The sequence below is a fragment of the Stegostoma tigrinum genome, chromosome 46, assembly GCF_030684315.1.
Source record: "Stegostoma tigrinum isolate sSteTig4 chromosome 46, sSteTig4.hap1, whole genome shotgun sequence".
In the NCBI taxonomy this organism is placed as follows: Eukaryota; Metazoa; Chordata; class Chondrichthyes; order Orectolobiformes; family Stegostomatidae; genus Stegostoma; species Stegostoma tigrinum.
Window position 1 is genome coordinate 9,876,072 of NC_081399.1, and position 27,857 is coordinate 9,903,928.

Genomic DNA, 27,857 nt, shown 5'->3' on the forward strand with positions numbered 1-27,857 from the left:
CCCGGTGTGTGTAAATGGGGAAGGGGGTGTGTGAGGGGGTTAATCCCCCTCCGATAGGGAACAGACTGCCCGGTGTGTGTAAATGGGGAAGGGGGTGTGTGAGAGCCTGTTTTTGGTTAAACAGTCTGGAATTTATTAGGATGGTTAATGTTTTAACCAGTTCAAGTCTGTAATTGCAACTTGTTCCTGGTTTGAACCGGACAAGATTTTATACACATCTCGGTTCAAATTGACATTGTCAGTGAGTAGAGAGAACAATATTGTGAGGCAGAGCAGCGTTGAGTTAGGACAGAGAGAGAGAGAGAGACAGAAAACACCGGGCAAAAAGATACAGAGAAGGAGATGTGCGTGAATGAATTGACAAATGGAAGAGAAGGTAAAGAGTGACAGAATGAGGGGTGAAAATATAGAGAGTGAGAGAGAGAGAGAGAGAGAGAGAGATGTGCAACCAGAAAGGTGAAGACAAACAAATCACAGAAAGTGAGTGAAAGAGAGACAGATAGGGAGAAAGATAAAGAAACAGACAGAGAGAAGAACAGGTGAAATGTGTGAGAGAGTGAAAGAGCGACATGGAGACATAAACAGAGGGAAAGAGAGACATAAGTAGAGAAATATGGATAGAAAGTGACAGGCAGAGGTTAGGAGAAAGGGAGTGAGACAACAACAGAATTAGAGAGAGGCGAGCGAGAGAGACAGACAAGAGGGTTGGGCAGAGTCAGAGAGAAAGGGGTGAGTGACATAAGAAGCGAAAGTGGGGTAGGACAAATCAAGTGAGACAAATTGAGAAACAAGAGACATACAGAATGAGTGAGAGAGAGAACGAGGGGACAAGAGGGCATGGGAAGTTGGAGGGATGGTGGGAGTGGGTGACCGAGTCGGTGAATTGGTAAATACTCATCATCAATCCATTGCATCATGAGATGGTCCTGTTGCTGCTGGTGTCTGTGCTCACATTCATGCTACTTCAGTTTGTGGCAGAATCGAATACAGTCCAACCCTCACACACATGTCCTCACCCCAAATCCCTCAGTCATGGTCTTCACCCATTCAGGGGGGAGTGCACATGGGGCAGTGGGAGGGGGAATTGAATGGGGGTGTACAGACTGTGATAGGGGAGAGTGTACATGGGGCTGTGGGAGGGGGATTGAATGGGGGTGTACAGACTGTGATAGGGGAGAGTGTACATGGGGCAGTGGGAGGGGGATTGAATGGGGGTGTACAGACTGTGATAGGGGAGAGTGTACATGGGGCTGTGGGAGGGGATTGAATGGGGGTGTACAGAGTGTGATAGGGGAGAGTGGACATGGGGCAGTGGGAGGGGAATTGAATTGGGGTGTACAGACTGTGATAGGGGAGAGTGTACATGGGGCAGTGGGAGGGGGATTGAATGGGGGTGTACAGAGTGTGATAGGGGAGAGTGTACATGGGGCAGTGGGAGGGGGAATTGAATGGGGGTGTACAGAGTGTGATAGGGGAGAGTGTACATGGGGCAGTGGGAGGGGGATTGAATGGGGGTGTACAGACTGTGATAGGAGAGAGTGTACATGGGGCAGTGGGAGGGGGAATTGAATGGGGGTGTACAGACTGTGATAGGGGAGAGTGTATATGGGGCAGTGGGAGGGGGATTGAATGGGGGTGAACAGACTGTGATAGGGGAGAGTGTACATGGGGCAGTGGGAGGGGGATTGAATGGGGGTGAACAGACTGTGATAGCAGGGAGTGTACATGGGGCAGTGGGAGGGGATTGAATGGGGGTGTACAGAGTGTGATAGGGGCGAGTGTACATGGGGCAGTGGGAGGGGGATTGAATGGGGGTGAACAGACTGTGATAGAGGGGAGTGTACATGGGGCTGTGGGAGGGGATTGAATGGGGGTGTACAGACTGTGATAGGGAAGAGTGTACATGGGGCAGTGGGAGGGGGATTGAATGGGGGTGTACAGACTGTGATGGGGGGAGCGTACATGGGGCAGTGGGAGGGGGATTGAATGGGGGTGAACAGACTGTGATAGAGGAGAGTGTACATGGGGCTGTGGGAGGGGATTGAATGGGGGTGTACAGACTGTGATAGGGAAGAGTGTACATGGGGCAGTGGGAGGGGGATTGAATGGGGGTGTACAGACTGTGATGGGGGGAGCGTACATGGGGCAGTGGGAGGGGGATTGAATGGGGGTGAACAGACTGTGATAGAGGAGAGTGTACATGGGGCTGTGGGAGGGGATTGAATGGGGGTGTACAGACTGTGATAGGGGAGAGTGTACATGGGGCTGTGGGAGGGGATTGAATGGGGGTGAACAGACTGTGATAGGGGAGAGTGTACATGGGGCAGTGGGAGGGGGATTGAATGGGGGTGTACAGGCTGTGATAGGGGAGAGTGTACATGGGGCTGTGGGAGGGGGATTGAATGGGGGTGTACAGACTGTGATAGGGGAGAGTGTACATGGGGCAGTGGGAGGGGGATTGAATGGGGGTGTACAGAGTGTGATAAAGGGCTGAGTGTACGTGGGGCTGTGGGAGGGGGATTGAATGGACTCAGAATTGGAAGTGAAATGTCATTCAGAACCAGGGACTCTATGCCCTTGTCACTGTTGCTGGTTTAGATGGGAGATAATGCGATGTATTTTGTAAACGTCTGGCTGTATCTCTGATCTCAATTCTCCTTGAACTCAGTTGTGTAGAATTTGAACAACAGCACATTTTCGTTAAGGAGCCGAGTCAAACCTGTGAAATATCTCAGCGGCTTCACAGGAACAATATCAGACAGCATTCGACTCAGAGTCACACCAGGGGAGAGCAGCGAGAAGGTTTGAAGCTCACTCACAGAGGGAGAGTTTCACACGGAGTGAGAAGGTGGCTCTGAGGCAGTAGGATTGACGGAGGTAATTGCAGAGCTCGGGCACCAGCAAGCTGAAAGCATGGACACTAACGGTCCACCGATGGCAATCGATGGGGATACAGCAATAGTCCAGAGGTTGGAATTGGAGGTGGACAGAGATCGCAAATGGGCCGGAGGGGGTGACAGAGATAGGGAGGGGGTGTAGGGGCTGGAGGGGGTTACAGAGATAGGGAGGGGGTGTAGGGGTTGGAGGGAGTTACAGAGATAGGGAGGGGGTGTAGGGGTTGAAGGGGGTTACAGAGATACGGAGGAGGTGTAGGGGTTGGAGGGGGTTACAGAGATAGGGAGGGGGTGTAGGGACTAGAGGGGGTTACGGAGATAGGGAGGGGGTGTAGGGGCTGGAGGGGCTTACAAAGATAGGGAGGGGATGTAGGTGCAGGAGGGGGATACAGAGATAGGAAGAGGGTGTAGGGGATGGAGGAGGTTACAGAAAAAAGGAGGGGTGTAGGGGCTGGAGGAGGTTACAGAGATAGGGAGGGGGTGTAGGGGCTGGAGGGGGTTACAGAGATAGGGAGGGGGTGTAGGGGCTGTAGGGGGTTACAGAGATAGGGAGGGCTTGTAGGGGCTGTAGGGGTTACAGAGATAGGGAGGGGGGTAGGGGCTGTAGGGGATTACAGAGATAGGGAGGGGTGTAGGGGCTGGAGGGGGTTACAGAGATAGGGAGGGGTGTAGGGGCTGGAGGGGGTTACAGAGATAGGGAGGGGGTGTAGGGGCTGTAGGAGGTTACAGAGATAGGGAGGGGTGTAGTATCAGATCAGAATGGTCTATCTGACAATACAGTGATGGTGAAAAGTGTGTGTCATGTCCTACTGATGTCCTTGTGTGCTCAGGTGGTGTTTACTGCTGCTTTTCCTGATTCCAGACGCAGGAACATCATATTATTGAGGAGTCTGCTCTTTTACACAACTGCCCTTTCAATCTGAACCTTCCTCGTTTCTCTCACACAGGGGATCCACTAAAAACCAACATGGATTTCGAGAAACTGCCAAAGATTTGCAACGAGGAACGAGAGAGCATGTTTGGATATGTCCATGGAGTCTCAGGGCCAGGTGAGAAACACCAGTCAGTGTATAGCCATCTCCCTGAGAGAGGGGACTGAGAGACACCAGTCAGTGTACAAATATCTCCCTGAGAGAGAGAGAGGGGACTGAGAGACACCAGTCAGTGTACAGATATCTCCCTGAGAGAGGGGACTGAGAGACACCAGTCAGTGTACAAATATCTCCCTGAGAGAGAGAGAGGGGACTGAGAGACACCAGTCAGTGTACAGATATCTCCCTGAGAGAGAGGGAGTGAGAGACACCAGTCAGTGTACAGATATCTCCCTGAGAGAGAGGGGACTGAGAGACACCAGTCAGTGTACAGATATATCCCTGAGAGAGAGGGGACTGAGAGACACCAGTCAGTGTACAGATATCTCCCTGAGAGAGAGGGGACTGAGAGACACCAGTCAGTGTACAGATATCTCCCTGAGAGAGAGGGGACTGAGAGACACCAGTCAGTGTACAGATATCTCCCTGAGAGAAAGGGGGATCACTGAGACACACCAGTCAGTGTACAGATATCTCCCTGAGAGACAGGGAACTGAGAGACACCAGTCAGTGTACAGACACCTCCCTGAGAGAGAGAGGGGACTGAGAGACACCAGTCAGTGTACAGATATCTCCCTGAGAGAGAGGGGACTGAGAGACACCAGTCAGTGTACAGATATCTCCCTGAGAGAGAGGGGACTGAGAGACACCAGTCAGTGTACAGATATCTCCCTGAGAGAGAGGGGACTGAGAGACACCAGTCAGTGTACAGATATCTCCCTGAGAGAGAGGGGACTGAGAGACACCAGTCAGTGTACAGATATCTCCCTGAGAGAGAGGGGACTGAGAGACACCAGTCAGTGTACAGATATCTCCTTGAGAGAGAGGGGACTGAGAGACACCAGTCAGTGTACAGATATCTCCCTGAGAGAGAGGGGACTGAGAGACACCAGTCAGTGTACAGATATCTCCCTGAGAGAGCGGACACAGAGACACCAGTCAGTGTACTGGTGAAAGAGATGACGGGACATTGCAATGATACTTTCTTCGCCCTGTCTCCCTCCAGTTGTCTTGGCATCCAATATGGCTGGAGCTGCTATGTACGAGTTGGTGAGGGTTGGACACAGCGAGCTGGTCGGTGAGATTATCCGACTCGAGGGAGACATGGCAACAATCCAAGTCTATGAGGAGACCTGTATCCTTTGTCAGTGTTCCCTGGGAATGGTGTTGGGTGGTTTACAGTTTGGCCTGCAGTGGGAGCTGAGGTAGGTGGTGCTGGGAATCCCAGGGGAGTGAACCATCCCCCAAGGTAGGCCGCAATTGAAGCCTGGCTCTTTCCCACGTTGCTGCTCCTGAGCTGGGCCCCCTACAGCTGGTGTGTCTGTCGGGGATCCAGTCCTGCGGACCGAGAACCCCCTGTCGGTGGAACTGGGGCCAGGAATCATGGGATCCATTTTCGACGGGATCCAAAGGCCCCTTTATGACATCCGGCAGTTGACTGAGAGCATCTACATCCCGAGGGGAGTCAACATCACCCCACTGCCCAGCCATGTCAAGTGGGAATTCACCCCAGAGCCTCACATCAAGGTAAGCAGCAAGGGGGTGGGGTGTGGGCGACTGGGGGCAAAGTGGAAGAGTGTGGCAGAGAGGGAGTGAGGGAGGGAGAGGGTGTTTGTGCGACACTGGGAGAGAGAGTGTGTGAGAGTGAAGGAGAGAGAGTGTGAGGGTGAGTGTGTGTGTGTGTAAGAGAGAGAAAGAGGGAGGGAGAGCGTGTTTGTGGGAGAGACGGTGTGCGTGAGCGTGAAGGAGAGTGTGTGAAGGAGAGTGTGTGTGTGGGAGAGAGAAAAAGGGAGGGAGTGGGAGAGAGAAAGGGACGCAGAGTGTGAGATAGAGGGAGAGGCTGTGTGTGTGTGTGTGTGTGTGTGTGTGTGTGTGTGTGTGTGTGTGTGTGTGAGAGAGAGAGAGAGAGAGAGAGAGATGGAGAGAGTGTGTGTGGGTGAGAGAAAGTGTGTTTGTGAAAGGGAAGGAGAAAGTGTGTGAGGCACTGTGTATGCGAGTGAGAGAGAGACAGAGAGAGAATGTGTGTATGAGAAAGAGAGTGTGAGAGAGACTGAGGGAGAGCATGTGTATGCGAGAGTGTGCATTGGAGAGGGATGGAGAGAAAGAAAGGGGGAGTGGGAGTGAGAGAGAATGTGTGTGTGACAAAGAGGGGTAGAGAGACGAGAAAGAGAATGAGATACAGATTTTGTGCGTGCGTGTGTGTGAGCGAGAGAGAATGAGAGAGAGATGTGCATTTGAGAGAGAGGGAGGGGGAGAGAGAGAAAGTGACTGAGAGAGAAGGAGAGAGTGCGAGAAAGGAGGGAGGGAAAGAGGGCAGGAGAGATGGTGCATGAAAGAGTGGGAGAAAGAGAAGGAGAGAATCTGTGAGGGAGAGCAAGAAAGAGAGAGAGCCACAGTGTGAGATAGAGGGAGAGTGTGTTTGTGGAAGAGAGAGAAGTCAAAGAAGAGATGGATGGAGTGAAAGAAAAAATGGGAGTGAGGTGAGGGAGAGAGAGGAGAATGAGAGAGAAAGAAGTGTCAAAAGGAGAGAGAGTGGGTGTGAGAGGGTTGAAGGAGAGAGATGGACAGGAATGAGAGAAAAGTGGGGGGGTGTGGTGGAAGGTAGAGAATGTGAGACTGAGGGTGAGCAGCATCCGAAAGAGAGAGAGAGAGAGAGAGAGAGAGAGAGAAAGGGAGGAGGGATGATGAAAGGGAGCGATGAGGGACATGGTAAAGGTAGGATGGGAGAGAAGAAGGGAGAGGGAGAGAGAGTTAGTGACAAATGTGGTGAGACAGAAATGGAGCAGAAGAGAGAGATAGAGGTGCAAAGAAGAGAAAACAAAATGGAGAGAGTGATAGTCAAGAGATATAGAGATAATTGCTCACTGTCCAGTAAAATCAAGGCAAACCAACTTAGCCGCTTACTGTCCCCTTCGTTGACTCTCAATCATCAGCAAAACACCTTCAGCTGCTTCAGCAATGACCTTCCCTCCATCATAAGGTCAGATGTGGGGAAGATTACACAATGTTCAGCCCCATTCGTGACTCCTCAGATACTGAAACAGTCTGTGTCCAAATGCAAAAACATCTGGACAATATCCAGGTTTGGGCTGACAAGTGCCACACAAATGCCCGGCTGTGCCCATCATCAATAAGAGACAATCTAACCACTGCCCCTTGACATTCAATGGTGTTACCATCACTGAATCCCCCCACTATCAACATCCTGGGGGTTACCATTGACCAGAAACTCCACTGGACCCACCACATAAACACAGCAGCTACAAGAGCAGCTCAAAGGCTGGGAATCCTGCAGCGAGTAACTCCCGTCCTGTCTCCCCCCAAATCCTGTCCCACCATCTACAAGGCACAAGGCAGGAGTGGGATGGGATACTCCCCACTTGCCCCTGGATGAGGGCAGCTCCAACAACACTCAAGAAGCTCGACACCATCCAGGACAGACAGCCCCTGCTCGACTGGCACCGCATCCACAAACATCCCACTCCCTCCCCCATCCCCGACGCTCAGTCGCAGCAGTGTGTACCATCTACAAGATGCTCTGCAGAGATTCACCAAAGATCCTCAGGGAGCACCTTCCAAACCCACGACCCACTTCCATCCAGAAGGACAAGGGGCAGCAGGTACATGGGACCCCCACACCTTGCAAGGTCCCCTCCGAGCCCCTCCCGATCCTGACGTGGGAATATCTCCCCATTCCTTCAGTGTCGCTGGGTCAGAATCCCTGGAATTCCCTCCCGAAGGCGTCAACCCACAGCACATGGACTGCAGGGGTTCTAGGATGCAGCTCACCCCCACCTTCACAAGGGGGGGGGGCAACTAGGGACAGGGGGCAATAAACACTGGGCCCAGCCAGCAATGCCATGCACGAATTAAAAAATGGTGGAGATAAAGAATGTGACAAAGCTGAAGGGAGAAACGGGGAGAGCAAAGGAGTTATGGGAGAGTTGGTGAGAGTGTGAAAAAGATGGGGGGGAGAGATGGAATGAGTGTGAGAGGTCGAGGGAGAGATGGAGAGAATGTGATAAAGCTGGAGAGAGAGATGGAGAGGGTGTCACTGGGGCTGGCGTGTGAGAGGGAGAGAATGTGACAATCTGGGGGAGAGATGGAGAGAGTATAAACAGTCCTGGGGGAGGAATGGAGAGAGTGTGACGGACCTGGAGGGAGAGATAGAGCGAGTGCGACGGAGCTGGATGGGGAGAGTGTAAGAGAGTTGGAGGGAGAGATGGAGAGAGTGCGTGAGAGATGGAGAGAATGTGACAGAGCTGGATGGAGAGACGAGCCTGCTATTCACCAGTTGGGTCTGTCCTCCTTCAGGTAGGGAGTCACGTCACAGGGGGAGATGTGTACGGCTCAGTTCTGGAGAACTCTTTAATAAAACACAAGATCCTGGTGCCCCCCAAGAGCAGAGGGACAGTGACCTTTATCGCTGCAGCTGGTCACTATGACACGACTGTGAGTATAACTCAGGTCCCCCTTGGAGCTGGGCTCTGTTTGACAGGCCACTGACTGTTCCCTGCTGTCTCCAACAGGAGGTGCTCTTGGAGCTGGACTTGGAAGGGCTAAAGGAGCAGCTGACCATGGTCCAGGTCTGGCCAGTGAGACAAGTGAGGCCAGTGTCTGAGAAACTAATATCTAACCATCCCCTGCTGACTGGGCAGCGGGTCCTCGATGCCCTGTTCCCGTGAGTACGGGGTGGGCGGGAGGGTCAGCGGTCTCCCTCTCTCTCATTCCCTCCCTCCTTCTCCCTGTCTCTCACTCCCTCTGTCTCTCTCTCCATCTCCATCTCCCTCACTCTCTCTTTCCCTCTCTCCCACTCCCTCTGTCTCTCACTCTCTCCATCTCCCTCCCTCTCCCTTTCTCTCATTCCCTGTCTCTCTCTCACTCCCTCTGTCTCTCTCTCTCCGTCTCCATCACTCTCTCTTTCCCTCTCTCTCTCGCCATCTCTCTCACTCCCTCTCTCCCCATCTCCCTCTCCCTCCCTCTCTCTCTCCCTCCCTCTCCCTTTCTCTCTCCATGTCCCTCTCCCTCCCTCCATCCCCATCTCTCTTTCTCTCACTCCCTCTACCTCCATTTCTCTCTCTCCATCTCCCTTTCTATCTCTCTCCTTCCCTCTCTCTATTTCCCTCCCTCTCCCTCTCATTCTTCCTCTCTTGCTCTCACTCCCTCCCTCTCCCCTAACACTGTCTCTCACCCTCTCTCTCTCTCCTTTCTCTCTCTCTCAGTTTCTCTCCCCCTTGCTCTCTCCTCCTATGCCACTCTCTCCATCTCCCTCCTTAACCCTCTCTCTCACACTCTGTAATCCTCTCCGTCCCTTGTAAACCCTCTTAGTTCTCTACTCCTTCCCTAAACTGCGGGATCCCTCCCCCGGGCGCTGACTGCGAGATCCCCCCCACCCTGGGCGCTGATTGCGGGATCCCCCCCACCCTGGGCGCTGATTGCGGGATCCCCCCCACCCTGGGCGCTGATTGTGAGATCCCCCTCCCCCCCGGGCGCTGATTGCGGGATCCCCCTCCCGCTGGGCACTGATTGTGGGATCCCCCTCCCCCGGGCACTGATTGTGGGTCCCCTCCCCCCCGGGCACTGATTGTGGGTCCCCTCCCCCCCCCGGGCACTGATTGCGGGATCCCCCTCCCCCCGGGCACTGATTGTGGGATCCCCCTCCCCCCGGGCACTGATTGCGGGATCCCCCTCCCCCCGGGCACTGATTGTGGGATCCCCCTCCCCCCGGGCACTGATTGCGGGATCCCCCTCCCCCGGGCACTGATTGTGGGATCCCCCTCCCCCCCCGGGCACTGATTGCGGGATCCCCCTCCCCCCCGGGCGCTGACTGCGGGATCCCCCTCCCCCGGGCACTGATTGTGGGATCCCCCTCCCCCCCGGGCACTGATTGCGGGATCCCCCTCCCCCCCGGGCACTGATTGTGGGATCCCCCTCCCCCCCGGGCACTGATTGTGGGATCCCCCTCCCCCCCGGGCGCTGACTGCGGGATCCCCCTCCCCCCCGGGCGCTGACTGCGGGATCCCCCTCCCCCGGGCACTGATTGTGGGATCCCCCTCCCCCCCGGGCACTGATTGCGGGATCCCCCTCCCCCCCGGGCACTGATTGTGGGATCCCCCTCCCCCCCGGGCACTGACTGCGGGATCCCCCTCCCGCTGGGCGCTGACTGCGGGATCCCCCTCCCCCCCGGGCGCTGACTGCGGGATCCCCCTCCCGCTGGGCGCTGACTGCGGGATCCCCCTCCCCCTGGACGCTGACTGCGGGATCCCCCTCCCCCGGGCACTGATTGCGGGATCCCCCTCCCCCCGGGCGCTGACTGCGGGATCCCCCTCCCCCTGGACGCTGACTGCGGGATCCCCCTCCCGCTGGGCGCTGACTGCGGGATCCCCCTCCCCCCCGGGCGCTGACTGCGGGATCCCCCTCCCGCTGGGCGCTGACTGCGGGATCCCCCTCCCCCCCGGGCGCTGATTGTGGGTCCCCCTCCCCTCAGACCTAACCACCTCCTTTTTGAATGTGCTTTGCCAACTTTGCCAACTCCTGACCCCAACTGTCTCTCTCTCACACTCTCTCTATCACAGCCTGCGTCTCTCTCACTCTCTCTTCCTCTATCACCCCCCCTCTCGATTTCGATCGCTCAACTTCATACCCTCTTGCCATCTCTCTCTGTATATCTCTCCCTCCCTCTCTCTATTTCTCTATTCCCATCTCTCTTCACCTCCCTCCCGCTTCCTCTCTCCATCTCCCTCTCCCTCTCTCTCTCTGTCTTTCCATATGTCTCAGTGTATCTCCCAATTTCATTCTCCCTCCCTCCAGCTCTCTATATCTCTCCGTATATCTCCCAATCTCTCTCTCTCCCACTCTCTAACTTTCTCTTTCTACATCTCTCGGTATATATCCCAATCTCATCCTCCCTCACTCTCTCTCTCTTACTTTCTTTCTCTCTCCCCCGCCAGACCCCACGCTCTCTCTCTCTTTCTCTTTCTTTATCTCTCGGTATATCTCCCAATCTCACTCTCTCTCTTGCTATCTGTGAAGGGTCCACAAGTTGATAAAAGCCCCTCAATAGCCCCCATCCTAAAACCCACCTGGCACCCCCAGTTAGCCCTGGAACACCCTGACCCTGAAGAATGCGTGACTATTGTGTTAATCTTGCTCCCCGTCCATCACACTCCACCTCCCCCAACCCACCGTCCCACTGCCCTCGAAACCTCTCCACTACCCGTCACTCCCCACCCACCACCCCGACCCAGGTGCGTTCTGGGAGGGACGACAGCCATTCCCGGAGCATTCGGCTGTGGGAAAACCGTCATCTCCCAGTCGCTATCGAAGTTCTCCAACAGCGACGTCATCGTCTACGTGGGCTGTGGGGAGCGAGGTAATGAGATGGCCGAGGTTCTGAGGGACTTCCCTGAGGTAAGGAGGGCAGGAACGGGAGGGGGCAGTGGAAGTTGTTGGGGGGGGGGTGCGGGGTGGTGTGTGGGGGAGGAGGGGACGGGAGTGGGGAAGTTGGTCAGCGGGTTCCTGGGCCCACCAGCGGAGCCTGGTGTCGTGTGAGAGAGAGAGAGAGATCAGGGACTGGGGACGGAGAGAGAGAGAGAGAGAGGGAGAGAGAGAGACTGGGGTCTGGGGAGAGATAAAGAGAGGCTGGGGTCTGGGGATGGAGAGAGATAGAGAGAGAGAGAGAGAGAGAGAGACAGAGAGCGCGACTGGTGTTTGGGGAGAGAGAGAGGGAGAGAATGGTGTCTGGGGGGAGAGAGAGAGAATCACTGGGGTCTCGGGAGAGAGAGAGTGGAGTCCGGAGAGAGTTGGGGGGGGAGAGAGAGAGAGAGACTGGAGTCTGGAGAGAGTTGGGGGGGGGGAGATAGAGAATGGAGTCTGGAGGGAGAGAGGAAGAGAGAGGGAGAGAGAGAGAGAGAAACTGGAGCCTGGAGATGGAGAGAGAGAGAAAGACACTGGGGTCTGGGGGCAGAGAGAGAGAGAGAGAGAGTCTGGGGTCTGGAGGGAGAGGGGAAGAGAGAGAGAGAGAGAGAGAGAAAGAGGGGCGGACGGAGAGACGGAGGGAGAGAGAGGGACTTGAGGATCTTGCTGAGGAAATAGGGTTGCTGTGTGGAAAGTTCCCTTTGGGGTTGGGGGGTGGTTTCTGGGGGGACGATGCCCAGATGACAGGGGATGTGGTGGAAGAGGGTCAACATTAGTGATGGGTCAGAGCGTACGAGGCCCTCAGTGACTCCTGACCCTGGTCAGGTTAACCCCCAACCCCCCTGTAACCATGGTAACACTGGGTGCTCTACCAGCTGACGATGGTGGTCAACGGGAAGATGGAGAGTATAATGAAGCGGACGGCCCTGGTTGCGAACACATCCAACATGCCGGTCGCGGCTCGAGAGGCATCGATCTACACTGGTGAGTGCCCGCACTCCGGCCTCGGGCCACGCCTCAGCCACTGACAACCCCTCACCCACTGACCACCCCTCACCCACTGACTGACCATCTCCCACTGACCTCCCCTCACCCACCGACCGCCCCTCACCCACTGACCTCCCCTCACCCATTGACCACCCCTCAACCATTGACCTCCCTTCACACACTGACCTCCCCTCACTCACTGACCTCCCCTCACCCAATGACCTCCCCTCACCCATCACCAGTCACGCACTGACCACCCCTCACCCACTGACCACCTCTCACCTACTGACCGCCCCTCACCCACTGACCACCCCTCACCCACTGACCACCCCTCACCCACTGACCTCCCCTCAACTACTGACCTCCCCTCAACTACTGACCACCCCTCACTCACTGACCTTCCCTCACTCACTGACCACCCCTTACCCACTGACCACCCCTCACCCACCGACCTCCCCTCACCCACTGACCACCCCTCACCAATTGACCTCCCCTCACCCACTGACTACCCCTCAGCCACTGACCGCCCCTCACCCACTGACCTCCCCTCACCCACTGACCTCCCCTCACCCACTGCCCTCCCCTCACTCACTGCCCTCCCCTCACTCACTGACCTCCCCTCACCCACTGACCACCCCTCACCCACTGACTACCCCTCAGCCACTGACCACCCCTCACCAACCGATCATCCCTCACCCACCAACCTCCCCTCACCCACTGACCACCCCTCACCCACTGACCACCCCTCACCCACTGACTGACCATCTCACACTGACCGCTCCTCACCCACTGACCACCCCTCACCGACTGACCTCCCATCACCCACTGACCTCCACTCACCCACTGACCACCTCTCACTGACTGACCACCTCCTGCCTACTGACCACCCCTCACCCACTGACCTCCACTGCCCACCCCTCAACTCCCCTCACCTACTAACCTCCCCTCACCTACTGACCACCCCTCACCCACTGACTACCCCTCACCCACTGACCATGCGTCACTGACTGACCACTCCTCACCCACTAACTCTGACCTACCTTCGCCATCTGAACCTCTCTCTCTCTCACATCACCCTCTGACCTTCCCTCACCTCACCCTCTGACCCTGCTTCACCTCACCCTCTGAGCCTCCCTCCACTTGCCCTCCGGCCCTCCCTCCACTCACCCTCTGACCCTCCCTCACTTCACCCTCTGACCCTCCCTCACCTCCCCCTCTGGCTCAACCTCACCTTGCCCTCTGACCCTCCCTCACCTCGCCCTCTGATCCTCCCTCACCTCGCCCTCTGACCCTCCCTCACCTCACCCTCTGTCCTTTCCTTACCTCACCCTCTGAACATCCCTCCACTTGCCCTCTGACCCTCCCTCACCTTCCCCTCTGGCTCTCTTTCACCTCGCCCTCTGACCCTCCCTCACCTCCCCCTCTGGCTCTCCCTCACCTCGCCCTCTGATCCTCCCTCACCTCACCCTCTGACCCTCCCTCACCTCACCCTCCGACCCTCCCTCACCTCACCCTCAGACACTCCCTCACCCCGCCCTCTGACCTTCAGTCTCCATCCGCTCTGACCTCTTCACCCACCCACTCAATCACAAGGGGCGTTTCTCTCTGGTGGTGACGGTGACTCCCGTCCTGTTGTAGGGATTACCTTGTCGGAATATTTCCGGGATATGGGCTATAATGTCAGCATGATGGCCGACTCCACCTCTCGCTGGGCTGAAGCACTACGTGAGATCTCGGGGCGTCTCGCAGAAATGCCAGCAGGTCAGTGACACCACTCCCATCACACACTGAGTAAAGCTCCATCTACGACGTTCCCCCACCGTCAAACACTCCCAGCAACAGGGACAGCACGGGGTTAGATACAGAGTAAAGATAACAAAGTGTGGAGCTGGATGAACACAGCAGGCCCAGCAGCATCTCAGGAGCACAAAAGCTGACGTTTCAGGCCTAGACCTTTCTTCAGAGAGGGGGATGGGGTGAGGGTTCTGGAATAAATAGGGAGAGAGGGGGAGGCGGACCGAAGATGGAGAGAAAAGAAGATAGGTGGAGAGAGTGTAGGTGGGGAGGTAGGGAGGGGATAGGTCAGTCCAGGGAAGACGGACAGGTCAAGGAGGTGGGATGAGGTTAGTAGGTAGCTGGGGGTGCGGCTTGGGGTGGGAAGAAGGGATGGGTGAGAGGAAGAACCGGTTAGGGAGGCAGAGACAGGTTGGACTGGTTTTGGGGATGCAGTGGGTGGAGGGGAAGAGCTGGGCTGGTTGTGTGGTGCAGTGGGGGGAGGGGATGAACTAGGCTGGTTTAGGGATGCAGTAGGGGAAGGGGAGATTTTGAAGCTGGTGAAGTCCACATTGATACCATTGGGCTGCAGGGTTCCCAGGCGGAATATGAGTTGCTGTTCCTGCAACCTTCAGGTGGCATCATTGTGGCACTGTAGGAGGCCCATGATGGACATGTCATCCACAGAATGGGAGGGGGAGTTAAAATGGTTTGCGACTGGGAGGTGCAGTTGTTTGTTGCGAACTGAGCGGAGGTGTTCTGCAAAGCGGTCTCCAAGCCTCCGCTTGGTTTCCCCAATGTAGAGAAAGCCGCACCGGGTACAGTGGATGCAGTATACCATATTGGCAGATGTGCAGGTGGACATCTGCTTAATGTGGAAAGTCATCTTGGGGCCTGGGATAGGGGTGAGGGAGGAGGTGTGGGGGCAAGTGTAGCATTTCCTGCGGTTGCAGGGGAAGGTGCCGGGTGTGGTGGGGTTGGAGGGCAGTGTGGAGCGAACAAGGGAGCCACGGAGAGAGTGGTCTCTCCGGAAAGCAGACAGGGGAGGGGATGGAAAAATGTCTTGGGTGGTGGGGTCGGATTGTAGATGGCAAAAGTGTCGGAGGATGATGCGTTGTATCCGGAGGTTGGTAGGGTGGTATGTGAGGACGAGGGGGATCCTCTGGGGGTGGTTGTGGCGGGGGCGGGGTGTGAGGGATGTGTCGCGGGAAATGCGGGAGACACTGTTGAGGGCGTTCTCGACCACTGTGGGGGAAAGTTGCGGTCCTTGAAGAACGAGGACATCTGGGATGTGCGGCAGTGGAATGCCTCATCGTGGGAGCAGATGCAGCGGAGGCGGAGGAATTGGGAATAGGGGATGGAATTTTTGCAGGAGGGTGGGTGGGAGGAGGTGTATTCTAGGTAGCTGTGGGAGTCGGTGGGGTTGAAATGGACATCAGTTACAAGCTGGTTGCCTGAGATGGAGACTGAGAGGTCCAGGAAGGTGAGGGATGTGCTGGAGATGGCCCAGGTGAACTGAAGGTTGGGGTGGAAGGTGTTGGTGAAGTGGATGAACTGTTCGAGCTCCTCTTGGGAGCAAGAGGCGGCGCCGATACAGTCATCAATGTACCGGAGGAAGAGGTGGGGTTTGGGGCCTGTGTAGGTGCGGAAGAGGGACTGTTCCACGTAACCTACAAAGAGGCAGGCATTGCTTGGGCACATGCGGGTGCCCATGCGGGGACAGCACGGGTTTAGATACAGAGTAAAGCTCCCTCTACCCTTACCCCCATCAAACACTCCCAGGGCAGACCACAGTTCCGGTCCCCGTATCCCTCAGTCAGACCCACACTCCATGCACCGTGCACAGTTCCGGTCCCCGTATCCCACAGTTAGACCCACACTCGGAGCACCGTGCACAGTTCCGGTCCCTGTATCCCTCAGTGAGACCCACACTCGGAGCATCGTGCACAGTTCTGGTCCCCGTATCTGTCAGTCAGACCCACACTCGGACCCTCATTAGACAGCCCTGTGTGACTGTATTGGGATGTGAGGATTTACTTGTGTATATTTGCTGCCCATTCAGCATGACCCTCTGCGATTTGCGGCCTTTCCTGTTGATGATGTTCTTTGTGACCTGTTGTGTGTGCGTTTGTCCACAGATAGTGGGTATCCAGCCTACCTGGGGGCTCGGCTGGCATCGTTCTATGAGCGAGCCGGTCGGGTGAAGTGCCTGGGGAGCCCTGACAGAGAAGGAAGTGTGAGCATCGTTGGAGCGTGAGTAATGGGGAGGGGTGTGGGGGCGTGGAGGTGGGGGTGGGCCGGGGAGAGAATCAGTGCGTGCCCCAAGTGGGTGAGGAGTCAGTGTTGGAGTGTGAGTTTTTTTCTATTGGGATGTTGTTGAATGGGCCCAGCATTTATTGCCCCCTGTCCCCAGTTGCCCCCTTGAGAAGGTGGCGGTGAGCTGCCTCTTGAACCCCTGCTGCCCATGTGCAGTGGGTTGACCCCTTAAAGAGGGAATTCCAGGGATTCTGACACTGTAGGAATGGGGATATTTTTCCAAGTCAGGGTGGAGAGTGGCTCGGAGGGGAACGTGCAGGGGGTGGGGGTCCCATGTGCCTGCTGCCCCTTGTCCTTCTGGATGGAAGTGGGTCGTGGAGTGTGGGAGATGCTGCCTGAGGATCTTTGGTGAATCTCTGCAGAGTGTTTTGTAGATGGTACACACTGCCGTGACTGAGCGTTCGGAGAGTGGTGGGGGAGTGGGATGTTTGTGGATGAGGTGCCAATCGAGCGGGGGCTGCTTTGTCCTGGATGGTGTCGAGCTTCTTGAGTGTTGTTACAGCAGCCCCCATCCAGGGACAAATGGGGAGTATCCCATCCCACTCCTGCCTTGTGCCTTGTAGATGGTGGGACAGGATTTGGGGGGGAGACAGGACGGGAGTTACTCGCTGCAGGATTCCCAGCCTCTGACCTGCTCTTGTAGCCACTGTGTTTATGTGGTGGGCCCAGGGGAGTTTCTGGTCAATGGTAACCCCCAGGATGTTGATCGTGGGGGGTTCAGTGATGGGAACACCATTGAATGTCAAGGGGCAGTGGTTAGACTGTCCTCATCCTGAATGACCCCCACTTCTTCCTCTCACTTTCATAGAATGCAGCACACTTACCATCCACTGTGTGAAAATAAAGCATGCCTTGCACATCTCCTTTAAACTTTTCTGCTCTCACCTTTAAACCCGTCCCCTCTGAATATTCAACATTCCCACTCCTGGGAAAAGGACTCCGATTATCCACGCTATCGTAATTTTATATACTGCTACCAGGTCGCCCCTCAGTCTCCAGCGAAAACAGTCCAAGATTGTCCACCCTCTCTCCTTGTAGCTAATACATCCCCATCCAGGCAACATCCTAGTAAACCTCTTCTGCACCCTCTCCAGAGCCTCCACATCCTTCCTATAGCGTGGTGACGAGGACTGCGCACAATACTCCAAATACAGCCTTAATAAAGTTTTATACATCTGCAATATGACTTGCTAACATTTATACTCAGTGCCCCAACTGATGAAAGCATGCACGCCATAAGCCTTTTTTACCACCCGATCCATGTGCAGGGAGATACGGACTTAAATCTTAAGAACCGAGCCTGTACGATCAATGCTCCCCAGTGCCCTGCCCTTCCCTCCCTCATTAAACGTCCCGAAATGATCACCTCACGCTTGCTCAGATTAACCTCCATCTGCCAATTCGCTGCCCAGCTGATCAATGTCCTGCCGTGTCCTTTCAGAGCCTCCCTCACGCCACACGACTCCACGAATTTCCCTGTCGTCTGCAAACTTGCTGGTCGGACAGTGTCTACTTTCACCCGGACGGTTGGGGTATAACTTACAAGCAAGTGGTGGCTGCGGATGTCCACCCTGTAAAACAAAACGCCCTTCCCCAGTCCCCTCTGTCTACCTCGACCAAGTCAAATTTTATCCGACTCTCAGTGGATCACATGTGATGTAATCTTCTGGTCCATTGGGTGGGGGCATTCCCAATGCTTCAGGAATGTCCATGCAGGTCTACCCTTCACCTTCGTCACTTCCCGAACAAACTGAACCAGGTTTATGGGATAGGACGTCCCCCATACCAAGCCACACCGACTATCCCTCATAAGTGCACACTTTTCTGCTAAATCCTGTCCCTCAGGATCTTCTCCAATAATTTTCCCCCCACTGGGATTTCCGGGATTAGCTGTCTTCCCAAAGGAGCAACTTTGGCCGTTTCCCAGTTTCCTGGGACCAACAGGATACAGGGATCTCTGGCAAGGCCAAGGAAAGCCGCCTATAGCCTTCCATCAAGCCCTGGGGACTTATCTACCTCAATGTTTCTCAAACAGCCCATAACCTCTTCCTTCCTAACATAGCCATCATTTCACCATCATCCGTGTTCTTCCTCTGAGTGAGGATCGATGTGAAGTACCCATGAAAGGCATTAATCTGATTGGTTTGCAGCCCTTATCCTCATTCCCAACGATCTGCAGTCCCAGTCCCCACTCTTTCCCTGTCATCACTCACTCACCCTTATCCTTCTTCCTGCCCCAATCCTGGCTTTCCGTGGATTTCATGGCTTCGCTCAGGGTGATGGAGGGAATGAGGCTGGAAAGGAGTCACCAATGATCTGAGCCTGTCTCTCACCGTTCCGCAGGGTGTCTCCCCCTGGTGGTGACTTCTCGGATCCGGTCACCTCCGCGACCCTGGGGATTGTTCAGGTGAGAAGCTGCTCCCTCCTGGCGTTCAGTCTCAGAGCAAAGTCAACCAGTGCGCCAGGGAGGGGCAGCGCCAGGGAGGGTCAGTGCTGAGTGAGTGGGCACTGTCGGAGGGTCAGTGCTGAGGGGGCGGGCAATGTTTGAGGGTCAGCGCTGAGGGAGCGGGCACTGTCGGAGGGTCCGTGCTGAGGGGTGGCCAAAGTCAGAGGGTCAGTGCCGAGGGGGTGGGCAATGTCGGAGGGTCAGTGCTGAGGGAGTGGGCAATGTCGGAGGGTCAGTGCTGAGGGAGTGGGCACTGTCGGAGGGTCAGTGCTGAGGGAGTGGGCACTGTCGGAGGGTCAGTGCTGAGGGTGTCAGCACTGTCGGAGGGTCAGTGCTGATGGAGTGGGCGCTGTCGGAGGGTCAGTGCTGATGGAGTGGGCGCTCTCGGAGGGTCAGTGCTGAGGGAGTGGGCGTTGTCGGAGGGTCAGTGCTGAGGGAGTGGGCGTTGTCAGAGGGTCAGTGCTCTTGGTATTAATCCGCGTGTTGTGCTGTAGGTGTTCTGGGGTCTGGATAAGAAGTTGGCCCAGCAGAAACACTTCCCGTCTGTAAACTGGCTGATCAGTTACAGTAAATACACTCGTGCTCTCGATGAATACTACGACAAGCATTTCTCCGAGTTTGTGTCCCTCCGCACCAAAGCCAAGGAGATCCTGCAAGAGGAGGAGGATCTGGCAGAAATTGTCCAGCTGGTCGGCAAGGTGAGGGGTCACAGACTAACACAGATGCTTCCTATCCATTGGCTGTGTCTGCCTGTGCCCGTATCTGCTATCTATGTCTGTCTGTATCTGTCAGGTGTATGTGCCTGTATCTGTGGGTTGCACCTGTATCTATGGACTGTGCCTGTGTCTATGGTCTGTGCCTGTATCTATGGTCTGTGCCTGTATCTATGGTCTGTGCCTGTGTCTATGGTCTGTGCCTGTATCTATGGTCTGTTCCTGTATCTATGGTCTGTGTCTGTATCTATGGTCTGTGCCTGTGTCTATGGTCTGTTCCTGTATCTATAGTCTGTGCCTGTATCTATGGTCTGTGCCTGTATCTATGGTCTGTTCCTGTATCTATAGTCTGTGCCTGTGTCTATGGTCTGTGCCTGTATCTATGGTCTGTGCCTGTGTCTATGGTCTGTGCCTGTGTCTATGGTCTGTGCCTGTATCTATGGTCTGTGCCTGTGTCTATGGTCTGTGCCTGTATCTATGGTCTGTGCCTGTGTCTATGGTCTGTGCCTGTGTCTATGGTCTGTGCCTGTATCTATGGTCTGTGCCTGTGTCTATGGTCTGTGCCTGTGTCTATGGTCTGTGCCTGTGTCTATGGTCTGTGTCTGTATCTATGGTCTGTGGCTGTATCTATGGTCTGTGTTTGTATCTATGGTCTGTGCCTGTGTCTATGGTCTGTGCCTGTATCTATGGTCTGTGCCTGTGTCTATGGTCTGTGCCTGTGTCTATGGTCTGTACCTGTATCTATGGTCTGTGCCTGTGTCTATGGTCTGTGCCTGTGTCTATGGTCTGTACCTGTATCTATGGTCTGTGCCTGTGTCTATGGTCTGTGCCTGTGTCTATGGTCTGTGCCTGTATCTATGGTCTGTGCCTGTGTCTATGGTCTGTGCCTGTGTCTATGGTCTGTACCTGTATCTATGGTCTGTGCCTGTGTCTATGGTCTGTGCCTGTGTCTATGGTCTGTGCCTGTATCTATGGTCTGTGCCTGTGTCTTTGGTCTGTGTCTGTATCTATGGTCTGTGGCTGTATCTATGGTCTGTGCCTGTGTCTATGGTCTGTGCCTGTGTCTATGGTCTGTGCCTGTATCTATGGTCTGTGCCTGTGTCTATGGTCTGTGCCTGTGTCTCTGGTCTGTGCCTGCATCTATGGTCTGTGCCTGTGTCTATGGTCTGTGCCTGTGTCTATGGTCTGTGTCTGTATCTATGGTCTGTGCCTGTGTCTATGGTCTGTGCCTGTGTCTATGGTCTGTGCCTGTATCTATGGTCTGTGCCTGTGTCTATGGTCTGTGTCTGTATCTATGGTCTGTGCCTGTATCTATGGTCTGTGCCTGTATCTATGGTCTGTGCCTGTGTCTCTGGTCTGTGCCTGCATCTATGGTCTGTGCCTGTATCTATGGTCTGTGCCTGCATCTATGGTCTGTGCCTGTATCTATGGTCTGTGTCTGTATCTATGGTCTGTGCCTGTATCTATGGTCTGTGCCTGTGTCTATGGACTGTGCCTGTGTCTATGGTCTGTGCCTGTGTCTATGGTCTGTGTCTGTATCTATGGTCTGTGCCTGTGTCTATGGTCTGTGCCTGTGTCTATGGTCTGTGCCTGTATCTATGGTCTGTGCCTGTGTCTATGGTCTGTGTCTGTATCTATGGTCTGTGCCTGTGTCTATGGTCTGTGCCTGTGTCTATGGACTGTGCCTGTGTCTATGGTCTGTGCCTGTATCTATGGTCTGTGCCTGTGTCTATGGTCTGTGCCTGTATCTATGGTCTGTGTCTGTATCTATGGTCTGTGCCTGTATCTATGGTCTGTGCCTGTGTCTATGGTCAGTGCCTGTATCTATGGTCTGTGCCTGTATCTATGGTCTGTGCCTGTGTCTATGGTCTGTGCCTGTGTCTATGGTCTGTTCCTGTATCTATGGTCTGTGCCTGTATCTATGGTCTGTGCCTGTGTCTATGGTCTGTGCCTGTATCTATGGTCTGTGCCTGTATCTATGGTCTGTGCCTGTATCTATGGACTGAAACAAACACAAAAATTGCTGGAGAAATGCAGTGGAGTGGAAGTGGAGTTCAAGTTTCAATTCAATGATCCCTCATCAGAACTGTCCCTCCCTCTCCCTCTCTCTCTCTATATATAGATATCCCTTTTGCACTCTCTCTCTCTCACATACTTTCTCTCTCTCACTGTGTTTCCCCTTCTCTCCTTCCAACTTTCTCCCTCTCTCTCCCTTTCTGCCTCTCTCGTTGTAGCGCTCTCATACTCTCTCCCTGTCACTGACCCTCTCTTTGCCCCCTGCTCACACTCTCTCCCTCCCTCCCCCTCACCTGACGTCAGGGGTAGGGAAGCTACTGGAGGAGAAGATACTGAGGGATAGGATCTATTCCCATTTGGAAGAAAAAGGGCTTATCAGTGATAGGCAACATGGTTTTGTGCAGGAAAGGTCATGTCTTACCAACTTAATAGAATTCTTTGAGGACGTGACAAAGTTGATCGATGAGTGAAAGGCTGTAGATGTCATATACATGGGCTTCAGTAAGGCATTTGATAAGGTTCCCCATGGCAGGCTGATGGAGAAAGTGAAGTCACATGGGGTCCAGGGTGTGCTAGCGAGATGGATAAAAAACTGGCGAGGCAACAGGAAACAGAGAGTTCTAGTAGAAGGGAGTTTCTCAAATTGGAGACCTGTAACCAGTGGTGTTCCACAGGGATCTGTGCTGGGACCACTGTTGTTTGTGATATATGAAAATGATCTGGAGGAAGGTGTAGGTGGTCTGATCAGCAAGTTTGCAGATGACGCTAAGATTAGTGGAGTAGCTGATAGTGAAGGGGACTGTCAGAGATTACAGCAGAATATAGACAGACTGGAGAGTTGGGCAGATAAATGGCAGATGGAGTTCAATCCAGGCAAATGCGAGGTGATGCATTTTGGAAGATCAAATTCAAGGGCGAACTATACAATAAATGGAAAAATCCTGGGGAAAATTGATGAACAGAGAGATCTGGGTGTTCAGGTCCATCGTTCCCTGAAGGTGACAACGCAGGTCAATAGGGTGGTCAAGGCGGCATATGGCATGCTTTCCTTCATTGGGCGGGGTATTGAGTACGAGTTGGCAGGTCATGTTGCAGTTGTATAGGACTTTGGTTCGGCCACATTTGGAGTGCTGTGTACAGTTCTGGTCGCCACATTACCAAAAGGATGTGGATGCTTTGGAGAGTGTGCAGAGGAGGTTCACCGGGATGTTGCCTGGTATGGAGGGTGCTCGCTATGAAGAGAGGTTGAGTAGATTAGGATTATTTTCATTAGAAAGACGGAGATTGAGGGGGGACCTGATTGAGGTCTACAAAATCATGAGGGGTATAGACAGGGTGGATAGCAAGAAGCTTTTTCCCCAGAGTGGGGTCTCAATTACTAGGGGTCATGAGTTCAAAGTGAGAGGAGGAAAGTTTAAGGGAGATATGCGTGGAAAGTTCTTTACGCAGAGGGTGGTGGGTGCCTGGAACACGTTGCCAGCGGAGGTGGTAGACGCAGACATGTTAGTGTCTTTTAAGATATATTTGGACAGGTACATGGATGCGCGGGGGGCAAATGGACACAGACTGTTAGAAAATAGATGGTGGGCTTAGGTAGAAGGTCTCAATCGGCGCAGGCTTGGAGGGCCGAAGGGCCTGTTCCTGTGCTGTAATTTTCTTTGTTCTTTGTTCTTTTGTTCACACTCACTCTTTCTCACTCCCCCTCACACTATCTCTCTCTGTCTCTCCCTCCCCTTCCCACTCCCTGCCTCCCCCTTACACCCTCTCTCTAACCCCCCCCACACACTGTCTCTCTCGCTCCCCCTCACACTGTCTCTGTCTCTTTCTCCCTTCTCTTCTCACATTCTCTCTCTCTCCCCACTTCACACACACTGTTTCTCTTGCTCCCCCTCATACTCTCTCTCACCCCAGTTCTCTCACAATCTCCCTCTCTCTCCCCCTCACATTCTCTTACTCTCTCTCTCTCCCCTCACACACTGTCTCTCTCTCTCTCCCCCTCACATTCTCTTACTCTCTCTCTCTCCCCTCACACACTGTCTCTCTCTCTCTCCCCCCCCATCACACTGTCTCTCTCTCTCTCTGCCCCTCACACTGTCTCTCTCTCTCTCTCCCGTCACACACTGTCTCTCTCTCTCCCCCCCCCATCACACTGTCTCTCTCTCTCTCTGCCCCTCACACTGTCTCTCTCTCTCTCTCTCTCTCCCCTCACACACTGTCTCTCTCTCTCCCCCCACACTGTCTCTCTCTCTCTCTCAGTCTCCCCCTCATACTGTCACTCACTCTCTCTCTCTCTCCCCCTCACACTGTCTCTCTCTCTCTCCCCCCTCACATTCTCTTACTCTCTCTCTCTCCCCTCACACACTGTCTCTCTCTCTCTCCCCCCCCCATCACACTGTCTCTCTCTCTCTCTGCCCCTCACACTGTCTCTCTCTCTCTCCCCACACACTGTCTCTCTCTCTCTCCCCCTCACATTCTCTTACTCTCTCTCTCTCCCCTCACACACTGTCTCTCTCTCTCTCCCCCCCCATCACACTGTCTCTCTCTCTCTCTCTGCCCCTCACACTGTCTCTCTCTCTCTCTCCCCGTCACACACTGTCTCTCTCTCTCCCCCCCCCCCATCACACTGTCTCTCTCTCTCTCTGCCCCTCACACTGTCTCTCTCTCTCTCTCTCTCCCCTCACACACTGTCTCTCTCTCTCCCCCCACACTGTCTCTCTCTCTCTCTCAGTCTCCCCCTCATACTGTCACTCACTCTCTCTCTCTCTCCCCCTCACACTGTCTCTCTCTCTCTCTCTCTCCCCCTCTCACACTGACTGTCACTCTCTCTCTCTCTCTCCCCCTCACACTGTCTCTCTCTCTCTCTCTCTCTCCCCCTCTCACACACTGTCTGTAATAAAGTAGAAGGGAGGTGCGGGTGTTGCCATGTGGTAGGGACTGTGTTCTGTAGATGAGGTGGAACAGTTTGACCCTGTTCCCTGTGCCTAGGCCTCTCTGGCAGAGACAGACAAAGTGACCCTGGAAGTTGCGAAGCTCCTCAAGGATGACTTCCTCCAGCAGAACGGCCACTCTCCCTACGACAGGTGAGTGTCAGGAATTGGGTGGGGGGGGGGGCGGCGGCGCGAATGCTGGTGGGTAAGGATCACGAGGACGGAGCGACCAACACCACCCCCACCCCCCCATCCTCCCCAACCCCTGCCACGTCACGGTTCACACGCCTGGAGAGTCAACTGCGAAGAGCTGCTCGGCAAAGGGAGCCATCGCCCACCCATATCTCCTTCCCACTCCCCACCACCACACCAAAGAAAGTAGTAACATGTTAGCATTGCCTCAACATGTCCTGTGTGGGATCTTGCTATGCGGGGGGGGTCAGGATTTGCACAGGGTGACTCAATGTTGTGGGGGTTGGGGTGGGGGAGTGCGATCCCTCCCACTTCCTACTCCCTACGTCCAGCCCACACAGGGGGTGGCCCATCCCATCCCCGCCCCTACACTCAGAAGCCCCTCAGCACCCCAACCCCCACCCAACAGGAGATCATTAATTCCCCATATCCCCCCTCCCTCCCACTCTCCGTCCCTCCCCCTTCCCTCCTGCTCTCCATCTCTCCCCCCACCACATCCCCCTCTCCACCTCCCCACCATCCCCCACTCCATCCCTCCCACCTATCCCGCTCTCTGTCTCTCTGCCCCCATCCCTCTCTCCGTCCCTCCCACCCATCCTTCTGTCCGTCCCTCCCCGCTCCCTCCTGCTTTCTATCTCTACACCCCCACACATCCCCCTCTCCGTCTCTCCTCCCCATCCCGCTCTCCGTCTCCCCCTCCATCCCTTTCTCCGTCCCTCCCGCCCATCCTGATGTCCATCCCTCCCCCCTACCTCTTGCTTTCCATCTCTCCCCCTCCCACATCCCGCTCTCTGTCCCTGCCCCCCACCCACACTCTGTCTCTCTCCCCCTGTCCCACTATCTGTCTCTCCTCAAAAAACTCTGTGTCTCCCTCCCTCTCTCCATCTCTACCCCCGCTCCCTCGCTCCGTCTCTGCCCCCCAATCCCGCTCTCCACCTCCCCCCCGGCCCCCAATTCTCCACAGGTACTGCCCTTTCTATAAGACGGTGGGGATACTGCAGAACATCATTGGTTTTTATGAGCTGGCTCGTCATGCTGTGGAGACGACAGCGCAGACAGAGTGCCGCATCACCTGGTCGAATATCCGGGAAAACCTCAGTGACATTCTCTACAAGCTCAGCTCCATGAAGTTCAAGGTCAGTGCCCCCAGATCATTGCTACCCTGCTGGGATTTACCCCAAGGCTCCCACCAGCCAGTCTGCTGGGATTTACCCCAAGGCTCCCACCAGCCTGTCTGCTGGGATTTACCCCACTGTTCCCACTCCCTGTCTGTTGGGATCTACCCCACTTCTCCCACTCCCCGTGTGTTGGGATTTACCCCACTGCCCCCACTCTCCATCTGCTGGGATTTACCCAACTGCTCCCACTCCCCATCTGCTGGGATTTACCCACTGCTCCTACTCCCTGTCTGCTGGGATTTACCCCACTGCTCCTACTCCCCTTCTGCTGGGATTTACCCAACTGCTCCCACTCCCTGTCTGCTGGGATTTACCCCACTGCTCCCACTCCCCATCTGCTGGATTTACCCCACTGCTGCCACTCCCCAACTGCTGGGATTTACCCCACTGCTTCCACTCCCCATCTGCTGGGATTTACCCCACTGCTCCCACTCCCCATCTGCTGGGATTTACCCCACTGCTGCCACTCCCCAACTGCTGGGATTTACCCCACTGCTCCCACTCCCCATCTGCTGGGATTTACCCCACTACTCCCACTCCACGTCTGCTGGGATTTACCCCACTGCCCCCACTCCCCGTCTGCTGGGGTTTATCCCACTGCCCCCACTCCCTGTCTGCTGGGATTTACCCCACTGCTCCCACTCCCCGTCTGCTGGGGTTTAGCCCACTGCTCCCGCTCCCTGTCTGCTGGGATTTACCCACTGCTCCCAATCCCTGTCTGCTGGGATTTACCCCACTGCTCCCACTCCCTGTCTGTTGGGATTTACCCCACTGCCCCCACTCTCCATCTGTTGGGATTTACCCAACTGCTCCCACTCCCCATCTGCTGGGATTTACCCCACTGCTCCCACTCCCCATCTGCTGGGATTTACCCCACTGCTCCCACTCCCTGTCTGCTGGGATTTACCCCACTGCTCCCACTCCCCGTCTGCTGGGATTTACCCAACTGCTCCGACTCCCCAACTGCTGGGATTACCCCACTGCCCCCACTCCCTGTCTGCTGGGATTTACCCCACTCCCTGTCTGCTGGGATTTACCCCACTGCTTCCAATCCCTGTCTGCTGGGAACTCGACTCAGTCTGTAGCCTGTGCTGTGAGACTGACAGTGTTGGCCTGGAGTTTAATTCAGTTCTCCAGACCCCACCTGGTCACCCTCTCTCCCACCAGCTCCCATTGGCCGGGGTTTCCAATGTTTGAAATCACGCACCAACAGATTCGTGAGCAGCTTCTTCTCTGCTGTTTTCACATCTATAAAGGGACCGCGCAAATATTTAGAGCTTGTCTTTCTTTGCACCTCCTCTGTCGCTGTAACTCTACACCCTGCATTCCGTCCCATGCCCCTGATGTACCTCTGTCTGGTTTGCACACCAAACAATACTTTTCACTGTACCTCGGTACACGTGACAGTAATCAATCAAATCACGCCCCCGATTCTGCCCGGCTCTCTCACTCTCTCCTCCTTCTCTCTCTACCTCCCTCGCTGTCTCACTCTGTGTCTCCCACCCTCTGTCGCAGGATCCCATCAAGGACGGCGAAGCTAAGATAAAAGCTGACTACATCCAGCTGCATGAGGAGATGCAGAATGCTTTCCACAACCTTGAGGATTGACAGCAGGAGGTCAAATGTTGGAGCCCCACCACCCCCCTCCCCCTCATCAGGCACAGATCACCGGGAGGACAACATTAAACAGAGATCCCTTCTCCCTAAAGCCAGTCGCGGGAATTGTGTCTGAATTTTTCTGTGTGAGTGGATACTCCCCTACCCCCGAAATGAGAGAACAGAGCTGCCTCCAGCTTTCCAGAACAAAGCCTTGTCTATTCATTGCGAATTACCGGGATTAGCTTTGAATTGGAGATGAAACTGGATCTATCCTCGCGAAATGCTGAAATCTGAGTTTGTCGGTGCGGC

At 55.0% G+C, this 27,857-nt stretch overlaps 1 protein-coding gene across 3 annotated transcripts; it reads left to right on the forward strand.

Moving 5' to 3' along the window:
* Window positions 1–291: 291 nt before the first annotated feature.
* On the forward strand, window positions 292–27,676 carry LOC125449514 (V-type proton ATPase catalytic subunit A-like). Of its 3 annotated transcripts, none has more exons than XM_059642756.1 (16): window positions 292–376; window positions 2,669–2,877; window positions 3,842–3,943; window positions 4,992–5,120; window positions 5,298–5,512; window positions 8,300–8,437; window positions 8,515–8,666; window positions 11,233–11,395; window positions 12,277–12,385; window positions 14,027–14,149; window positions 16,300–16,414; window positions 18,821–18,884; window positions 19,418–19,621; window positions 24,638–24,732; window positions 25,736–25,907; window positions 27,465–27,676. In XM_059642756.1, exons 3-16 carry the CDS (start codon window positions 3,862–3,864, stop codon window positions 27,555–27,557), a joined length of 1,854 nt encoding a protein of 617 aa, XP_059498739.1. In that variant the 5' UTR covers window positions 292–376; window positions 2,669–2,877; window positions 3,842–3,861; the 3' UTR covers window positions 27,558–27,676. The 3 variants fall into 3 exon arrangements, with proteins under 3 accessions (XP_059498739.1, XP_059498741.1, XP_059498740.1); XM_059642758.1 differs by having other exon boundaries at window positions 25,773–25,907; window positions 27,465–27,578; XM_059642757.1 differs by having other exon boundaries at window positions 336–376; window positions 2,677–2,877.
* The last annotated feature ends 181 nt before the right edge of the window (window positions 27,677–27,857 follow it).